The 18,940-nt window shown below is 44.0% G+C and overlaps 1 protein-coding gene across 7 annotated transcripts in view; it reads right to left on the reverse strand.

The window, feature by feature from the left end:
• Positions 1-4,443: 4,443 nt before the first annotated feature.
• Positions 4,444-18,940, reverse strand: part of UNC79 (unc-79 homolog, NALCN channel complex subunit) — a 131,500-nt gene continuing 117,003 nt past the window's right edge. For 6 of the 7 annotated variants that reach the window (XM_081857342.1, XM_081857343.1, XM_081857340.1 and 3 more), the window contains 7 exons: positions 18,294-18,383; positions 17,131-17,306; positions 15,961-16,147; positions 13,957-14,154; positions 11,308-11,385; positions 8,186-8,227; positions 4,444-5,437 (listed from right to left, as the gene is read on the reverse strand). In XM_081857342.1, the coding sequence (XP_081713468.1) occupies positions 5,237-5,437; positions 8,186-8,227; positions 11,308-11,385; positions 13,957-14,154; positions 15,961-16,147; positions 17,131-17,306; positions 18,294-18,383 (972 nt within the window). In that variant the 3' untranslated portion in view covers positions 4,444-5,236. The remainder of the gene's footprint in view (positions 5,438-8,185; positions 8,228-11,307; positions 11,386-13,956; positions 14,155-15,960; positions 16,148-17,130; positions 17,307-18,293; positions 18,384-18,940) is intronic. The other variant, XM_081857339.1, reaches the window with a different exon arrangement.

Below are 18,940 nucleotides of genomic sequence, written 5' to 3' on the forward strand. Positions count from 1 at the left end.
AAACAGACGGTCTCTGTGTGTGTTGTTGTACAGCCACAAAGAGGTAGCATTAATAGGGCTTTCATACACCCCAGGAATCACTTCTCTCAAGTTCCAAAAATTAACCTGCAGAACATTCAGCTAAGCCGCCCTTTGGCATCTGTTACTTGGAGAGAGAACATTTTATGTTCTCCTGGGCATTTTAAAGTTCTTGCTTAGATGGTTGTTTATATTTTTTATTGTTTTAGCTGCTGTGTGAGTTGTAAGTCACCTTGGGTTCCTTTCAGGTGGAAAGGCAATTCATTTTTATAAGAGAAAATGAACAAACAAATCAACAAATAAATAGGGACTCACGCACCAAGATCCCTAGGCATACCCTTACACCGGCAATGTTGGACAACACAGCAGTCTGAAATTGTATTTAACCAGCTCCCCATCAAAGCTGGCAAACCAACCATGACCGCCAGTTTGATAGACGTAATGGAAGGCTAGGTCAACTCTTTCCATGTATAATTCAGTAGCTGGGCAAACAGAACGCTTATGGCTTTTTAATATTTTACTAACTTTCAAAGAGGTAAAACAGTGCATCTTGATTTAAAAAAAAATCATAGGTGATCTTGTGGTTTTGGCAGGTTTGTGCCAAAGAGATTCTGCACGGAGTATTGGCGGCTTTGAGCTACGTCCAGCAAATCTCTTGCACATGTCATTAGCTAGGATTAGTTGGTTGGCTGCATGTTAGTGACTTTATGTTATTTCCCACAGTCAGATGACTCAAAGGGTTGCCTCCACTCTGTTATTGCTAAGGTTTCCATCAGCAGAATGGGGAGGGAAATAATATTTGGCGATTCTTACTCTTCCTTGCAACTCTCGCACCCCAAAACTGCTCCTGGGGGTTAGTGGGGGGGCAGAACAGATTTAGGGGGACAAGGGAGGCTGCAGGAGGGAGGGGAATTTTCTGCAAACAGCTATCCCCATTCTGCCTACTGTCAATCGAGTGACGATTCACAGTCTACACATTAGAAGTTGAATATTAATCTCATTAAGACAAATCAAATGAGAGCCCTTTTGTACGTTTGGATGAACAAAGTAAGTTTCTGCAACAGGCAAACTTTCCAAGGCAGATCACTTCCAATTTTTGCTAAATGGTTGGTTTTGGCTTCAACTTAAATGCTTTAGCTGAGATTCCTGCATTGCAGGGGTTAGACTAGATGACCCTTGGGTGCCTTCCAACTCCCAAAATTCTATTATTTTTAATGAGGTTTCCCTAAGGCCAACTTTTATTGCCACAGGCACTACCTGAGCTAGAAAGGACTTCAGGACTTGCAGTCCAGAATTTCCTCCAATATCCTTGCAATCAACTCTTTTTTCAGACAAATGTTCCAGGTCTTTGTATGTAGCATATGGTCATAACCCTCCAGTCACTGTAAAGAAAGCCTTGATAGGTTTAGGATAAAGAAGGCACTCAGATCTGGCCACTGCTCTGGTTTGCTGGTTGGTGGTTTTATGCTGATTTGCAAAATACTGTACTTAGCAATGTAGGAACTTGACACATTGTGTATTGTTGGGTACCGATAAAGATGTCTTTAGTATTTATCCAATTAAATAACACCCTTTGGATTATGTCCCCAACCCAGACATGCACACAATGATTTCTTTCATGATTTCATGCTGATCCAACAGTAATCACACCACAATGGTAAGGGGCTAAAATGTATATATAAGAAAAGGTTGAAAGTACACATTGAGCCCTGTTGATTTCCTTCCCTGATGCCTTGTAGAAGAGCATTCTTGGATCAGGGCCAATGTGTATAAATTTGGAGAAGATGGAGGCATTTTAGTGGACAGTGTCTGAGGTTGGCTCTTCCAAGTGTGAGTACAGCAAATAATTGTCATATAATTGGCAAATGGTCTCAAAACATGGGTGCCCACACGCTCAGCCCTCTGCTGCTCTTTGGGCACCCAAGCCATGTATTAGGAAATGTTAAGGAATGGGATATCAGGGTGTGAGCGCTGTACCCCTATCAGCACTTCCTCTCCAGATGATTCTCTGTCTGTCTGTCTGTCTGTCTGTCTGTCTGTCTGTCTGTCTGTCACATTATCTTGCCCAAGACAACCCAAAGTGCCTTACAACCAAAAAAACCAATTACTCAGGATCCTTCCCCCCGTAATATTTTATTAAAGCTTTTTCATAATACAGTAAAAGAAACCAATCTTGATAAAAACAAAGAAAGAGAGGAGAAAATGCAGAGTCCTCTCTTGAAGGTAGATCTTCACCTTTGTCTCACACAGAACTGGGTGGTCTCTCCCAGCTCTCACCTGGGAGCTTCCCTTTCTTCTCCCAGCCTCCCACCCTGGGAGATCTTCCCTTCCCAGGGTCCACCAGCCAGGCATCGCCAGTGTGGTGTAGTATTTAAGAGCGGTAGTCTTGTAATCTGGTGAACCCGCTCCTCCATATGCAGCTGCTGGGTGACCTTGGGCTAGTCACACTTCTTTGAAGTCTCTCAGCCTCACTCACCTCACAGAGTGTTTGTTGGGGGGGAGGAAGGGAAAGGAGAATGTTAGCCGCTTTGAGACTCCTTAGGGTAGTGCTAAAGCGAGATATTAAATCCAAAACTCCTCTTCATGTGTGTAGAATCCCCCCCCCCCATTGACCCAGAGTAGAGGACACAGAAAAATTACTTGAGATCCTGAGCTTGGGCAACTTATATAAGCCCAGAGAGGAAGGAATGCAAAGGCTTATAATGCTCTGCTGAGTTGCTTGCATCCCTGGGGTGGTATGATGGAACGGTAGAAACAGGTCCTATGGGGACCACTCCCCCTGCAGGCTCTGGGTGTCCACACTAGGAAAGAGCACCCACACACCTAATTACTCCACCCTGAAACCCTGGGAAACTCTTGCTAGTCAGTGCCAGCAACAGTGAGCTAGATGGACCGGTGATCTGACTTAGCATAAGGCAGAGTCCTATGCTTCAAATGTTTTCTAAATGTGTAGTTTCATATTTTTCTATCTGAGCAACTGGCACATGCCCCAACTGCATTTAATCTGCTGTGTAATCACCTGCAAATGAGCAAGGGCACAAAACCCACACAACCTTCACAATGGAGAGTAGTTTTTGCCACTGCTGTGCTGCAGGTACGTACAGAGATAAATGACGACAAATCCAATGTAACACGCTAGTGAGTTTATTTGAAGGAAAATAATAACAAATATTATTAAGAGTAGTATTAAAGAGTTGTTCACTTTATAGCATTTTAATATAAAGCTTAAAATTGTGTTCTTTTGTTCAGCAGATTACAGCAATAAATACAGTATATCTCGGCTATGTATACACAGAAAAGGTTAAATTTTAATTCTTCTGTTGTTAGGCTTTTATTCAAAGCCCAGTGCAAAGCAACAATGGGCTTCTCTATACATCTCAGCAGATCAGTCTGTCTCAAGGCTATTAAAATTCGCTTTTTAAAAATATTTAACATCGCTTTCTATGCAGTGACTCTATAATTTCTATGTACTATATGCAAATCTACAATCCCAAACCTTTTTCCCAGGGGAAGCTAGGAAGTTTGTGTTCTCCCTAGTGACCGCGGGAATGGGACTAGTTTTAAATCTTACAGTATACAAGTATTTAAGAAGGAATAAGATACAGGATTACTATACAAGGTAGTATACAGAGGGATGCTTAGTAGCTTGAGGACTGCAGGGAAGTACCAATGGTGAAACAATGTTAAAGCACTTTAATTTACTTAAAATGAAAAGGACAACTGTTTAGCCACCTAATTTCTAAGTGCACTTTTGTAAGAATGCTCTCTACAAGCAGGACTGGTTTCAGGTTTCTCCAATCCCCCAAAGCAAAATTCCAGAACTGACTCTAGAACCCTTAATGTTTCCAACGGCCTTCTCACCTGCCCTCCCTTGGCAAGCGGTTAATGTGGAAGGTTTTCTCTCTGCTGGGATGCCAAAGGAGCAACCTGAAGCTCCCAGAGAAGGGGGGCTAAGGGGTCATTTGATGATGCAGCCTTCTCCACCCTCACCAGTGGAGAGGGAGGTCTGTGGCCACGGGAAGAAGTCCGCTCCCAGGGGCCTCCTCATTGCAAACATCCACCTCCATTGCTCCTTTGGTGCTGGAAAAGCCCAAGAAGGCTGTGTTGCAGGGGCAGATTGGGGGAAGCCTTGGATCTGCATGATTCCAAGTCCTCCCATTTCCCCGATGAAGGAGGAGACCTACATGGAGCCTAGAGCAGATGTCCCACAGAAGGAGGAGGAATAAAGCTCCTCCACCCATCCACCCCTTGCCTTGCTTGGTGCAATCCCAGCAACTCGATTCTCTCAACAACCCCTTCTCCACCTTCTCTGTAAAGTGGCAGCTCTCGGCACACTTACCTGGGACTAAGTCCCATGGAATTCAATAGGCCTAACGTCTGAGCAGATATGCATAGGGTTACTCTATAAGGGGCACTTCTGGGCCTGCCTCTCTGGCAACCAGTCACGCTTTGAAGTGGCCAACGCCTTTTGGAAAAGAGAAAAGAAAGAACGCCTGCAAAAATCCTCATTATATAGGGTCACTATCTTAAAGTGACAAGGTTTATTGCATTACTGAGTTTTGAGTTCCAAGACGACGACAGCAGCAAGAAAGCACTGAGGAGGTTTCTAAAAAACCCTGCTTGTTTTAAAATAGCAGCACAGAGCACTCCTTGGTATCGGTGAGCACAAACAACGGTGGGATTGAAAGATATTAAAAGTAACAAGCAGGGGGAAGAGTAATTTCTTAGGGTCGGGTGGGGGTAGGGAAGGAGGAAAAATTTTGAAGCACACACAGTTTAACATCTTGCTACGCACAGGCCTCAGAAGAACATAAGAAGAGCCTGCAGGATCAGGCCGATGGCTCATCTGTTCCAACATCCTGTTCTCACAGCAGCGAACCGGATGTTTATGGGAAGTCGGGAAGCAGGACCCAAGTGCCACAGCACTCTCACCCGCTATGGTTTCCAGTAACTGGCATTCAGAGGCACACTGCCTCCCTCATTTGGTGTAACCTCAATGTGAAGAGGACACTGGACTGCTACCCACAAGAGCAAGTACGTATTTGTGGTTAGGAGTGGATGTGACCAGACCACTAACTTCCGCTATTTGTATACACCTACCAGACGAAGAAAAAAAAGTGTAGCTACAGTACTGTTTTTAAGGATGGCCTTTAGTCTTATAGCTTTTAGCCCTATTATTGCTAGTCTAAGCAGAAGGTTCTGGAAGGTTCTGCCCGGTTCATAACGGATAAAACTGAGAGGCTGCTTCAGACGACTGGATCTCCACTTGAGCCATCTTAAACTGGGTGCACTGCAGCCACTTGCGGAGGACGGTGAAGTTGGTGTTCATCTGGCCCGATCCCTGCAGCATCCTAAGGCTATGATGGTTCACGTTGCTCTGGATCGCTTGCAGGCGGAGCTGCAGCCCAGCAGATAAATGCTGTTAAGATATACAAAAGGTGGGGTTGTTTTTTTAATTTGTTGGATTAAATGAACATATCAGAGAGCTCTGTAAATTAATAGTTAAAGTCTTTTATGTATCAACCTTTTATGCTCTTCCACACCCACCCAATGCTCCTATCCCTTCTTTTAGCTTCTTTTAAATTCTTATAGACTTTCATATTCACCTTCTGTTTTAATACCTTTTAGCTTTCCAAAACGCTTTTCAGATTTTAAATGCCTATATCCCACCCTTTTATGCTGGTCTATGACCATAATAAAGATTTGAATTGAATTGAATTGTTTGTTTTGATATATCAGTCATTTTCTTTATTTTAAAAGGATTTCAACCATGGGCTATAAAAATCAACTTTCAAACAATTGTTTAAGACAATGTCATTCTGAAATAAAACAATCAATATTCACGCCCAGCATAAGACAGGGGCGAAAACCCACATTTCCCTCTACTGTAGTCTCCTTATTAATGTGAGCTGCTTTAAAACCTGCCAAAATGCAAAGAGGTGCAGGGGCCTTTGTGTTAAGCACTTTAAAAGTTTAATTTGGAGTGGGAAGAACTCAAACAAATTACCATCCAGGGTAAAATCATTCCCCTCTACTTCCCTTCCTGGCATCTTCCTTAAACTTAAGAGATGCAAGTTGCACTCTAGCAAAGCTACTTCCTCCCCCCCCTCCCACCCCCAGAACTGGAATTGGACAGCACTGACGAAATCATTCCCTCTGGTTGCATGCTAGACCTGTCAGTCACAGTCTGCTCATGTTTTCCCTGTCTTCCCCGTATCCTCTCACCCTGGCATTGTTGGTAAATGCAGGAGACAGGACTTTCATGCAAACACTAATGTCTGTAGCATTGTTTATGTCTGGATTGCAGAGGTGCCACAAAGTCCTTTCTTCGCCTCATGCCTCCTCATAGAAATCCCGCTTCACCTCTGATGAGCCCCGTATAATTCTGAAGCATCCTGCTACACTCCTACATTCCTCTGAATCCAATGCACTGCCCTATTTATTACAGGCCTGCAAAAATAACAACTTTTCTAGCTGCCACAACCCAAGACAATGAAGCTGTGATAAGTGTGGCTCTTATAAAGGACGGAGTCCCCTCCATTTCAGATGATTCATCCAGGTCTATATGAGTTTTCAGTAGCCACATGTCAACAAAAGAACCAGTGCTTTTGCTTCTCTCTCCCAGAGCTTCCTGCTCTGCTGCGCAAACCGCATGGCTCCTCAAGGGGCTGCCTTTGTATTGCTTTGTGCACCTAACTGAGGCTTCACAGAGAATCGCCTGAGTCAGCTTGATTATCTGTGCTGCTCTCTAAAGTTCCCTTCCTTGGCCTTCTGGTTTCCTTCCCTTGCATGGCCCTGAGAGGCTGAGCCATGTGGAAGTTCAGTGATTCCTTATCGGATTCTGAAGGAGCTGCATCTGTTTCATCTCTTGGAAAGGCTTTTGTTTGGGGGAGTTTTTGCAAGCTGTTTTAGCCCCAGACTCCCTTGTCCTGGGTTGCATGGGGCAAAGGTAAAAGGTAAAGGTGAGTCCAGCCAAAGGTGACTATGGGGTGTGGTGCTCATCTCACTTTCAGGCCGAGGGAGCCGGCGTTTGTCCACAGACAGCATTCCAGGTCATGTGGCCATCATGACTAAACCACTTCTGGCACAATGGAACACTGTGACAGAAACCAGAGCGCATGGAAATGCCATTTACCTTTCTGCCGCAGTATTACCTATTCATCTACTTGCACTGGCATGTTTTTGAACTGCTAGGTTGGCAGGAGCTGGGACAGAGCAACGGGAGCTCACCTCGTCGTGCGGATTTGAACCGCCAACCTTCTGATTGTAAAGCCCAAGAGGCTCAGTGGTTTAGACCACAGCGCCACTCGTGTCCCTAATGGGCAAAGGTACAACGACATGGCTGAGGATGAACTTATTAGAGTCTCAGTTCATGTAGAAACATCTGAGACCCCAGAGGCACACATCTCTGCTTCTCCAGCACCTCCTACTAGGGCCAGGGCTGTGAGAGACACCAGCAGTCTTGTCCTGCATGGGACTCACATCTAGCTGCTTCAACAGTCAGCCCTAGGCCAGAAGATGCAGCTGTAGTGACTACTGCACCATTGCCTAATTTATTGTATTTTAATGTATTGTAAACTACCTTGAGAACTTTGGTTAGTAGGTGAGGTGTAAATATTCCTGAATAAAGAAATAAAAACTAATAATTTACTCCCTTCTTTGTGCTCCCCCTCTGAGGGAGATGCTGAGGGTGGCATTATGACAGTGGGCCTTTTTAGTGGTGGCTCCCCAAATAGTGGAATGCTCTTCCTAGGGAGGAGTGCTTGATGCGATCATTGCCAGCTTTTAGCCAAGAGGCAAATACATTCATGCCCACATAGGCATTTGGCATTCAGTTAGGGTCATAGGGTATGACGATACCCAAGCCTGTCTTGGTGTCCATCTTTTAATAGAGTGGGATAGGATTTGTACTTTCAGTGTAATTGCAGGACACTTTTAGTCTATGAATTACCCTTCTATCTTTTTGACGTATTTTGCATTTTGTATCATGTATGCATTTGTAATTGCAAGTTGCTTTGATATGTTTTTGTAGTAAGCAATGGATAACTGCAATAAACAAATAATCCAGAATTCTTATGATGAATTTGGGCACAAAATTCAATGTTTTCTTACATAAAAATACATGGGGAAAAGGTTGAAGTTGGGCAGCTGGAAGTGGGGAGCCTACCTTTAGATTGGACTGAATCATTGGCAGCCACATCGGGATCAGCTGATGGAAGACAGAAATTGCATTATTTTCCTCGGCGTAGTGAGAATTAATTCATTACAGTCACCATGTTGTTATAGTTACACACAGTCAGAAGAGGATGTGACTAATTTTCTTAGTCTGAAGAACAAACCATAAACCTTGCTGATAACATTCATTCACAGGTAGTGCAACAAACATTTGCAGGGAATGTTGCAGGCTAAGCCGTGCTCTGTGCCATGTCTTTTATTTAAAAAAGTAAAATCTTTTAATAAACTGATGTTTAAATATTCCAGAAAAACAAGAGCATTTTTCTTTTTTAAAAAAGAGATATTTATAAATGACTTTAAACTTTATTTAAAAACACATTTTTGCTGAGATTTTTGTAATCAATTTCCCCCTCATTTCTGCTTTGTAAAGATACTGCAACTAGTTCCAGTGAAATTGCCATGGTGTGGAATCTGCTTCAAATTGCTCCCCATGGTGCCTGCAACTGCATATGTACTGCAGGGTGCCATCGGGGTTATGCAATTGTCTCCAGAGCTCCAGAACTGACAGGCAGGGGAGGGAATTGCAGAGGTGTTTAAAGAGCTACTCAGTCCATGTGACGTGCCACTGGCCGTGCAACCAACTCCACTGAGCAGTGGCAGCTGTCACATGGTCAATTTAAATTGACCTGTACATGGTGGCTCCCTCCCCCTTTTTTTTTAGGAAGATGGAGAAGGGTTGCCGTAGCCCAGTGGCAGAACATCTGCTCTACATGCAAAATGGTGGTGAAGAGGTTAGAATATTGGACCAGGACCTGGGAAACCAGGGGTAGGTAAAGCAGGAAAACCGATTGTGAATATATCCATTTGAGGATGCTGGGTGCTAAAAGTGAGGGGTTGCATGGAGAGAGGGTCCCTGGGGCTGGCTGGGAATGTGCTGGGGAGGGTGGCAGGTGGCCAGGGAACTGGAAAGCGGGGAGGGAGGAGGAAGCAGGGGTCTTGGTGTGGGGTGAGAACGATGCACATGGAGTTGCCAGCAGCTGGGGGAAATGACTTCTGCTAAGGGATAGGAAGGCTTTGGTCTTCGGGAATGTGAGAGGACCGGGGAATCTGCAGCAGCCTCTCCAGGTGAGAAGGCTGAGAGGAGTGTCTGCACCTTTAACAGGAGGTGTGTGCGTGGAAAGGGGAATTTCAGCAGGTGTGGCGGAAGTCGGCAAATTTTTCCTCTTTTTTGCTCTTCAAAATATGGCAACCCTAACCTAATACCGCTCTCAACTTTCATACAGCCCTTGGTCACACACACACACACACCTTCTGTGGTTGATCACTTCAGATCTCTGGCAAGAGTGATCTGTCCCTCCCCACCTGCCCACTGGGTGGGGAAGAAGAGGGAGAGAGCAAGAGTGTGAGGGGGGTGGAAAGGGGATAGTCACCTCTTTGGGCTTTGGGAACATTACTGGCTTCATTCCACCCACAGTCAGCATGTGTCCTGCAAAAGTTTGCCCTCGGTGGTCGTGCCCACCATTGGCCTACTTTTCTGTACATGCTCCTGTGACACACAGGAGGCGTCACCTGTAACCTGCAATACCTTGAGGATGGTGTTCAGCCAAACCTCCACATTTTTCTCAGCACATAGACATGCCTGTATCACATCTGCTAACTGTGCCTGCTTCTGGCATTTGCTAAGCTCAGATTTCTGTGGAAGAAACGAAGAGGGCTGCTACGGTTGATTTGTTTGGGGTTGTTGTTTTTATTTTATTTTTAAGTGTGTGCCAGGTTCGCTTCAAGTCCGAAGGCCCTTTTGACATGTTATCCGCGCTCTCCCATATTATTTAAGGAGTTGGACATATTGTTCTAAAGCGCTCCTCCAAATGGCATCAAGATTTGCAATTTTCCAATTAAGCTCCCTAGAGCTCCGTGTACAACCTAATCAGTATTGACAGCATGAGATAAACCACCCTCCAGAGGATGCGCTTTCATTGACCAAACCAGATGGCGTAATACTTGGCTGTGTTCTGTTAGTGGGTCGTTGTCCCTAATTACCAACAGCACTGGTTAGGGAATCCCAGTGAAGAGCAGAACACAACTACATTACAGTGTGGAGGCGAGATCTTGAAATGTTAGGAAGATGGCTTTGCCCTTGCAGTGACTGTCAATTACACACAGAAGCAGAGATGGACAAGCCTGGATCCCTAACAAGCAGGCAGCAAGCCAAACAGCTAGGATGCTGTATGCCCCATGGGGCGAAAGAGGTGTGTTTAACCCTATAGAAAACTGGGGTGCAGAAGCTGTCTCCATTAGCCCCAGCTAGCGACTGGGGATGAAGGCAGTTGAAGGAGCAACCAATACAATCAAGATTCTGGAAATCAAGCCTTATGAGGAACGGTTGAAAGAGCGGAGTATGTTTTGCCTGAAAAAGAGGAGACTGAGAGGAGATATGATAGCCATCTTCCAATATCTCAAGGGCTGTCACCTGGAAGATGGAACAAGCTTGTTTTCTCCCGCTCTGGAGGGTAGGATTCGAACCAATGGCTTCAAATTACAAGGAGATTCCAACTAAACATCAGGAAAAACTTTCTGATGGTAAAAGCTGTTAGGACAGTGGAATGGGGTCTCCCTCGGCAAAAACATTTTATGTTAAATAAACAAAATAAAAAATAAATTTTCTGCATGTGTTCTGATGGCTCTTCCCACCTAATGCTCCAAGAGAAAGCCCATCAGTTGGCAACAGATGTTACCTTTTGAAGAACAAAGGCAGCTTTTTGGTAAAAAGGCTGGAAGAAAGCAGAGAAGAACAATTGCTTATATTTTCCCCTTGTCTCTTTGACCCAAGTTTCCTAAGAACCACATTGTTTTGGGGAAAGGATACAGCTGAGTTACATGAAAGCTGTACCGAAAGCTGTACCGAAAGCTGTTTTACCAGCTGAACCCAGTCACCAGAGTTATTTCCTCTCTATTATGAATGAAGGAATCTCTGTCCTGCATGCTACTTGGAGCACAGGAAAAATTCCAGTTCTGTTGACTGCAATTTCTCCTTTTGGATGCACAGGATTTTGGATTCTAACCATCTTAAAAAAAGAAGAAGGAAAAAGTATTCTCAATGGAGAATTGACCTACCTTGACGAAAATAGTGGAATTGCATTCCTGCAAAGCCTCCATCAAGCTGATCACATGGAGACATACCATCTCTACCATCTGTGGAGGGGGGAAAGATGTTGAAATAAAGTAAATACTCAGTGCTGTATTGTCATGAAAGCAAAACACACCAAAAAAACTGAGACTGATGGGATTAACCTAGATTCATTAGTATGGTACTTAAATGAAAGCAATACAGAATCGTAGAATTGTAGAGCTGGAAAGGACCACAAAGATCATTCAGTCCAGCCCCCTGCAATGGAGGGATACAGGTGAAACTCGGAAAATTAGAATATCGTGGAAAAGTTCATTTATTTCAGTAATTCAACTTAAAAGGTGAAACTAATATATGAGATAGACTCATGACATGCAAAGCGAGATATGTCAAGCCTTTATTTGTTATAATTGTGATGATCATGGCATACACCTGATGAAAACCCCAAATTAACAATCTCAGAAAATTAGAATATTAAATGAAATCAGCAAAACAAGGACTGCAAATAGAGCAATATTGGACCTCTGAGAAGCAGAAGCATGCATATGTACTCAGAACTTGGTTTGGGCCCCTTTTGCATCAATTACTGCCTCAATGCGGTGTGGCATGGATGCTATCAGCCTGTGGCACTGCTGAGGTGTTATGGAAGACCAGGAAGCTTCAATAGCAGCCTTCAGCTCTTCTGCATTGCTCGGTCTCATGTCTCTCATCTTTCTCTTGGCAATGCCCCATAGATTCTCTATGGGGTTCAGGTCAGGCAAGTTTGCTGGCCAATCAAGCACAGTAATCCCATGGGCATTGAACCAGGTTTTTGTACTTTTGGCAGTGTGGGCAGGTGTCAAAGTCCTGCTCGTCTGCGGAAGGAAGCATGAAGTGCTCCAAAATCTCCTGGTAGACAGCTGTGTTGACCCTGCACTTAATGAAGCACAGTGGACCAACACCAGCTGATGACATGGCTCCCCAAATCTCTTTTCTGATGAGAGCAGCTTTTGCATCTCATTTGGAAACCCAGAGTCTGGAGGAAGAATGGGGAGGCACACAATGACAGATGCTTGAAGTCCAGTGTGAAGTTTCCACAGTCTGTTGATTTGGGGAGCCATGTCATATATTGATTTCACCTTTTAAGTTGAATTACTGAAATAAATGAACTTTTCCACGATATTCTAATTTTCCAAGTTTCACCTGTATTTTGCCCAATGTGGGGCTCGAACCTTGAGATCAAGAGTCTCATGCTCTACCTACTGAGCTATCGCCTTGAACCATCAACACATCAGATTGAATATCCAGTAAAGAAGTGGAAACCCAACATTACCTTTCACATAGCCATGACAATCTTTAAGAGATTTTATTCAGTTTTAGCTTCCACCAGTGCAACCCAATGATGCTCTGTATATTTCAATTAACCTTGAAAAGGCTTTTCAAGCAGCCCATCCAGGACAACCGCCATGCATAGCAGGGCCAGATTTTTTAAAATAAAAAAACACAACTTTTTTTTACTGGATTCTCTCTGAAGTTAACTTGCTATCTAGGTCCTATTTATTCCCTGCCCATCCAAAGTGATTTATCATTCTGAATCAGCAGCGAGCTATGAATATGTAATCTTCAAAGCATAAAACATGGCATACAGGGCAGGGGGATGTCTCCCAGCCTTGGGTTGTAAATATCATTTTAACTTTTATGTGATGTAAATATAAAGGTAAACCAAGGCAAATGTAACTCGATAACGAAAAGGCCATGGAATTTTCAATATTGCTGATAAAGTTAAACCCTTTTGGTAGCCTCCTTCATCGTTATTTGGATATTTTAATTAAACTTCAGAACAACCCAATTAAATTCCATCTGGTTCAACCCCCTGCAATGCAAGAATCTCAACTAAAGTATCCATGACAGGTGGCCATCCAACCTCTGCTTAAAAACCTCCAAGAAAGGAGAGTTCACCACCTCCCAAGGGAGTCCATGTTGGGTGGGGTTGCCATATGTCCTCTTTTTCCAGGACACGTCCTCTTTTTCACAGGTAGAGTTGCCATAGCGATCCATAGTTAAAAGCAGAAGTTGGCAAATGTGTCCTCTTTTTTGCTCATCAAAATATGGCAACCCTAATAATGTTGGGCACCTTTGGGATATAAATTTAATAAATAAATGTATCCCAGCAGGGTAATAATAATAATAATAATAATAATAATAATAATAATAATAAGCTTTCAGCAGGAATCTAAAGCAATATTTATGCATTTATTCCATTTATTTATGAAATGTTGCGAGGGCGCTTGCTTAACAGCCAGGGAGTCTCAAAGCATGCGTGCTGCCACATTGCAAGATTTTCTCCTGGAAATGCAATTTATTCTACTACTGAGCTATATAGCCCTATAGTCTTCTGGCTGCCAGTTGTGTGCATGTGTGCATGCCCTAAGATTTTCATTTTCAAATGGTCTATCTAAAGGCATAGGCAAACTCTGGCCCTCCAGATGTTTGGGGCTACAATTCCCATCATCCCTGACCACTGGCCCTGTTAGCTAGGGATGATGGGAATTGTAGTCCCAAACATCTGGAGGGCCGGAGTTTGCCTATGCCTGGTCTATCTATTGCTTGGGGCTTTGTGGGATCTCGCCTAGCTCTGCTCACTGCCTCTGACTCACCACCTTGTTATGTGCCATCAGCTGGAGGATGCTCGGGGTTACTCGGCTCCAGAACTCCAGGGCGGTCAGGATGGCGGTGAAGCTGAATTCGTTCTGGTTCTGCACCGTGGGCGCAACCGCCGCTTGTTCGCAATACACCGTCCACAGCTGAGCAAATATAAAGGCGTGGAAGAGGGAGCACATGTGCAGGACGGACGTCTGCAGAAAAGAGAACCGGGGAGTGGGGAGCGTTAGCTTTTCCCTTCCAGCAGTGCATTATGGGATGCGCACACCCTGCCCCGGAGTACCAGAGCATGACAATTCCCTCGTCCGATAATAACACGCCCGCCCGTCAAAGCAATCCTAATCAAATATGGCTCTGTCAAGAATTCCCTCAGATTTTCCTTCCCTGTCAGTGAGCGATATGACAACTCATTCATATTGAAATAGCAGGCTTATAATTCACAGGCTAGAGTTAGGCAAAAGGATAGACAAGCTGAAGGCCATTAAAAGTGAAAAAGAAACACTCACAGAACCACAGAGCTTGTTAGAACAGGGAGAGAAAGGAAATGGAAGAATATTGGAGTGTTTAGAACAGCCTCTCCACCCTGGTGCCCTTCAGATTTAGTTGGATGACAATTCCCATCATTCCTGACCAATGGCTATGCTTGCTGAGGCTGATGGGAGCTGGGAACACAGACATGTGGTCTGTTAGGCTCAGTCCTGTCCACACTAGCAAGAGCTCTGCAGGGTTTTAGAATACAGTGGTACCTCTGGTTACATACTTAATTCGTTCCAGAAGTCCGTTCTTAACCTGAAACTGTTCTTAACCTGAAGCACCACTTTAGCTAATGAGGCCTCCCGCTGCTGCTGCTGCCGTGCAATTTCTGTTCTTATCCTGAAGCAAAGTTCTTAACCCGAGGTACTATTTCTGGGTTAGTGGAGTCTGTAACATGAAGCGTATGTAACCTGAAGCGTATGTAACCCGAGGTACTACTGTAGAAACATTTCCAGCTCTCGTTGGAGATGGCAGGGATTTCCCCACCTCCAATTTTTAAAATTGAGTTTCAAGGATTTTTAACAATTTAACTACAAATTTAAAAGAATTTTTACAAGTTGAGTTCCCACCCTTTCTCCCAGGTGTTTCCATAACCACTCTTTCCTGCTGTGTTATATAACATACTTTATCAATTACATTTCCCCTTCATTACAGTAATTATTCATTTATTTCCCCCTTATTTCAATTCATTATCCATTTCCCATCCACTGCTATTTCAGATCCTGATCCCGCTTCTGTTGACTTTAATGTTTTCCAGAGAAAAAGGCTCCATTCCTCCACAAAACGTTCAATATTTTAATCTCTTATACTGCCTCCTTTGCCATGTCCATGTGAGATGACTGGGAATGAACCTGGGAACTTCTGCATGCAGATGACATCTTGATTCAGTTCTCGTTTAAAGATGAGCCTACCCAATTCACACTTTCTAAAACAGTATGCAAAGTGAAACACAGCCACCCTTTGAAATTCAAGCTCCTTCAAATTTTGTAACGCAATTCTCCAGGCAAGCCGTGTGCACAGATATGCATATATTAGGACAAAGTTTGCAATGAAACACTAAAAATAATGCCCCAAAGTACATTCTGCTAAGGACCTCTGTTTTGCAAAAAATAAAATAAAAATTGTATATTAGGGCTAATTATACACAAACCTACTGGGAGAAATTTGTACTCAGACGCTGATGAATTTTCACGAGGGCTAAAGTGGAGAACTGAACTTAAGGCTGGAGGGAATGAGAAACGGAAATTGACAGATTCACCCAACTTTATTGACCATCAGCCTCTGATCAAAAGACTGTGCAACAGCTACAGAGTCTTCTTAGCATCCACTGTCAAGGGGCAGTAGCTCTGACAAGGATCTTAATTACCCAGGCAAGTTGGCAGCAGAGTAGGCAGCTATTCAGGTTAATTAGGCTGAAATCTATATAGTCAAATGTTGTTTAGGCACAACCAGCAGAATACTTGTACCTTGGACTGCTCTGGAAACCCAATCAGGATCACAATGAGGTGGTCAGCGACATGAGAGCCAGCGTCCAGTGGAATGGGCATACATGTCGAAGGGGAATTTGGACAGATGACATTATGCGTCAGCGACCCCAGCAGGAGCCACGAGAGCAAACGAATATGAGATACGCATTCAATGAATTCTTTGGGCCTGTTGGAAAAGAAAATGCATTTCAGTGTCTTGTTATCCCAAAGGCTTTATTCCCCATGCCTTGAAATATTATTATGCTAACAAATGCATGAGCATTACTGTATTATGGATGCAAAACAAGAGCAAAGTACATATTAACATGCCTTTTCAGGTGATCCATTTGTTTCAAACAGTGAATTGGGTGGGGAACCTCCGGCGGAGGGCCAAACATGGCCCTCAGGCCTCTGTACCTGGCCCCTGGAACTGTGGTGCAGATTCAGATGTCTTTTCTCAATATGTCATTTTTGTTGAAGGGAAGTAACACAAACTGCAATGTTTTGTTTCTAGGAAAATTCAGTTTCTTTCCTGCTCCCCAGCTAGTGTGTACATAGTGATGATGTTGCTGCCATCCATCTGTCTCAAGAGACAATGGAGTGCAGCTCGGGGGTGAACTGAAGTGACCTCTTTGAGGTGCAAGGCTAGGCAGTCCTGAATTGCTCAGATGACAAGCCTTGCTGATGTGGTCCAAAGGAAAGCAGAGCAATACGTTTGGCACTGGCTTGGCCATAGGAGTTGCCGGAAGAAGGCACCATCGTCTTAGGGACTCCACTCTGGTTTGGTGCAGAGCCGTTTCTTCTCCCGAAAAGAACCCACAATGCAGATGAGGTTTAGGATCAGCGTTTTCCTTCTCCCAGATGGCCTACCTTCCCAGGTTGAGAAGCCTCATCTGCCCCTCACTTCCCTCTACAGCATGTGCAGAAACCACCTTCTTGACGGTTGGACCCATTGCTGGGTCCAGGGAAGCCTATCTTCGCATGCAGGGGAAGTCCCTAACTCATTGAGGGGTTGAGACCCATCGGCTACCTTCACCTCCCGGAGACCACATTTGCCATTACAAGTGATGGACGCAACTCCCCACTTTCACCCCTCATCATGGCACACCCATCTGGTGGTGCATTTTAAAGCTCTTAACGTTACACTGTTTGCAGTCGATACTTCCTTACCCCTGTTGCATTGCAGATGGAGGATGGTATAGCCAAGGGAGGTAACGAACTACAGCCTTGTTGTCCCTGTGATTGCCACGCGAGATCTCCATCGCAGCAATCTGGGCTAAACCGACCTTCAGATGCCCACCAAAAGTGTCCTCATGCAATGGCTGGGAACATGTCTTCATGTGACTCTGTGGTGGAAGGACATTCAGCATATTGAGGGTATTGAAAGTAAGACATGTGGGTGATTAAAGGCATTTAGAAGGCCAAGGAAGCTGTTCTGTTTATATGAAAACACTGTGTTCACTAGAGCAGCTTTCACCAACTCCAGATGTTTTGAACTACAAATGATGGGCATTAAAGGCTGCACTAAAGAGCGAATGTCCAGGTTATATGATACTTCTTTCCATTTATCAAATACCTTTATTATACCTGCAAAAGGTGAAGACTCATTTGTTTGCCCAAGTCTTTGGTTGAGCTGGTTGACTGAGAGTGAGCTTTGGTTATGATTGGAGTTTAAAAAAAAAACCGCTACTGTTATTGTTTATTGATAGTTATGAGTGTTTGGAGTTGAATTTATTCATTTACTTATAGAGAACACTTTTCACCAAGGGCCCCAAAGCAACTTCCAAAAGTGCAACAAACACACACCAAAACCCAATAAATTAAAAGCAAATACAATTTGGAAATCAGATCATACAGTTTACACAGGGCAGAACAGGGCAACCTGACACCCCAGAACAGGCAACTCCTCCAAAAGTTTGCTCTGTCGGGACTAAATAATCCAAGTCCAACAATGAAGTTGCCATCCGTACCTCTGGGGGGGGGGAGTTTCAAATGGTGCAGTCACCAACAAGGCCCTGCTTCCTGCTTCAGCACAGCAAGCAATTCTCAGCAGTTCCACTGGCCTAACACAAGTTATTTGCATGAGGCCTGACACCCCTGTGAACCCTGGTCCCTATTTTTTGCTTTTTGCAGTCTTTTTTTCTGCTTATACAGTCACCCTTTCTATAATCATTATTGTAGGAATCTACTTTTTCAACTCTCCCATAAAACATGGCAAGAGCTTTCAGAAAGCATCTATAGGTTCTCCCAACTATATGGCTGGCCGGAATGCAGAACTCCCATAAGGAGGCAATAACATCATTTCAACTGATGTGTCTGAATGCTATACTCACCTTTAATTTAGTTAATGTATGCATATCGGCAATAAAATCCAAAACTTCACCAATGTACTGTCTCATGCATTCCATGGCTGCTGTTCCACACTAAAACATGGAAGAACAATGGTCAACTATCAGGGCTCCTCAAAGCACAATAATAGAAGTCCATTTTGTTTTCCTCACCCAGCCCAAAACCAACTGAATCCTGAACCCTATATATGTCTACTCAGAAGTAAGTCCCACTGGGTTCAGTTGGACTCAGAAGTAAATCCCACCTGGTTCAGTTGGACCCAGTAAGTGGGTACAGCATTGCAGCCTTATAGTCGATTAATCTCAAGACAAATATTGTTCCTAATCAGTTACATGAGTGTAGCCTCACTGATTGCAAAAGGACTAATAGTACTGTAAGTGGTTGTGATTTTTTTAGGCTTACTATCCTAACACTGGCTGCTGCCAATCGTGGTAAGGTTGTAGTTGATTTTTTTCTGGCCTGGAGTGGAGGGGCAGAGAATTCAGGATGTAACTGGTCAGTCCTGCCACGAAATATTCAACCTTAACTCCCTTTCCAACCCAAAGTAATCAGCTGATATGGATAACAGATTGCCCCTCTTTGACGAGCGATGATTTGGGCCCACAAATTCAGAGAGTCTCAGTTGAGGTTC

Source organism: Podarcis erhardii (genome assembly GCF_964252035.2).
Source record: "Podarcis erhardii genome assembly, chromosome: 1".
In the NCBI taxonomy this organism is placed as follows: domain Eukaryota; kingdom Metazoa; phylum Chordata; class Lepidosauria; order Squamata; family Lacertidae; genus Podarcis; species Podarcis erhardii.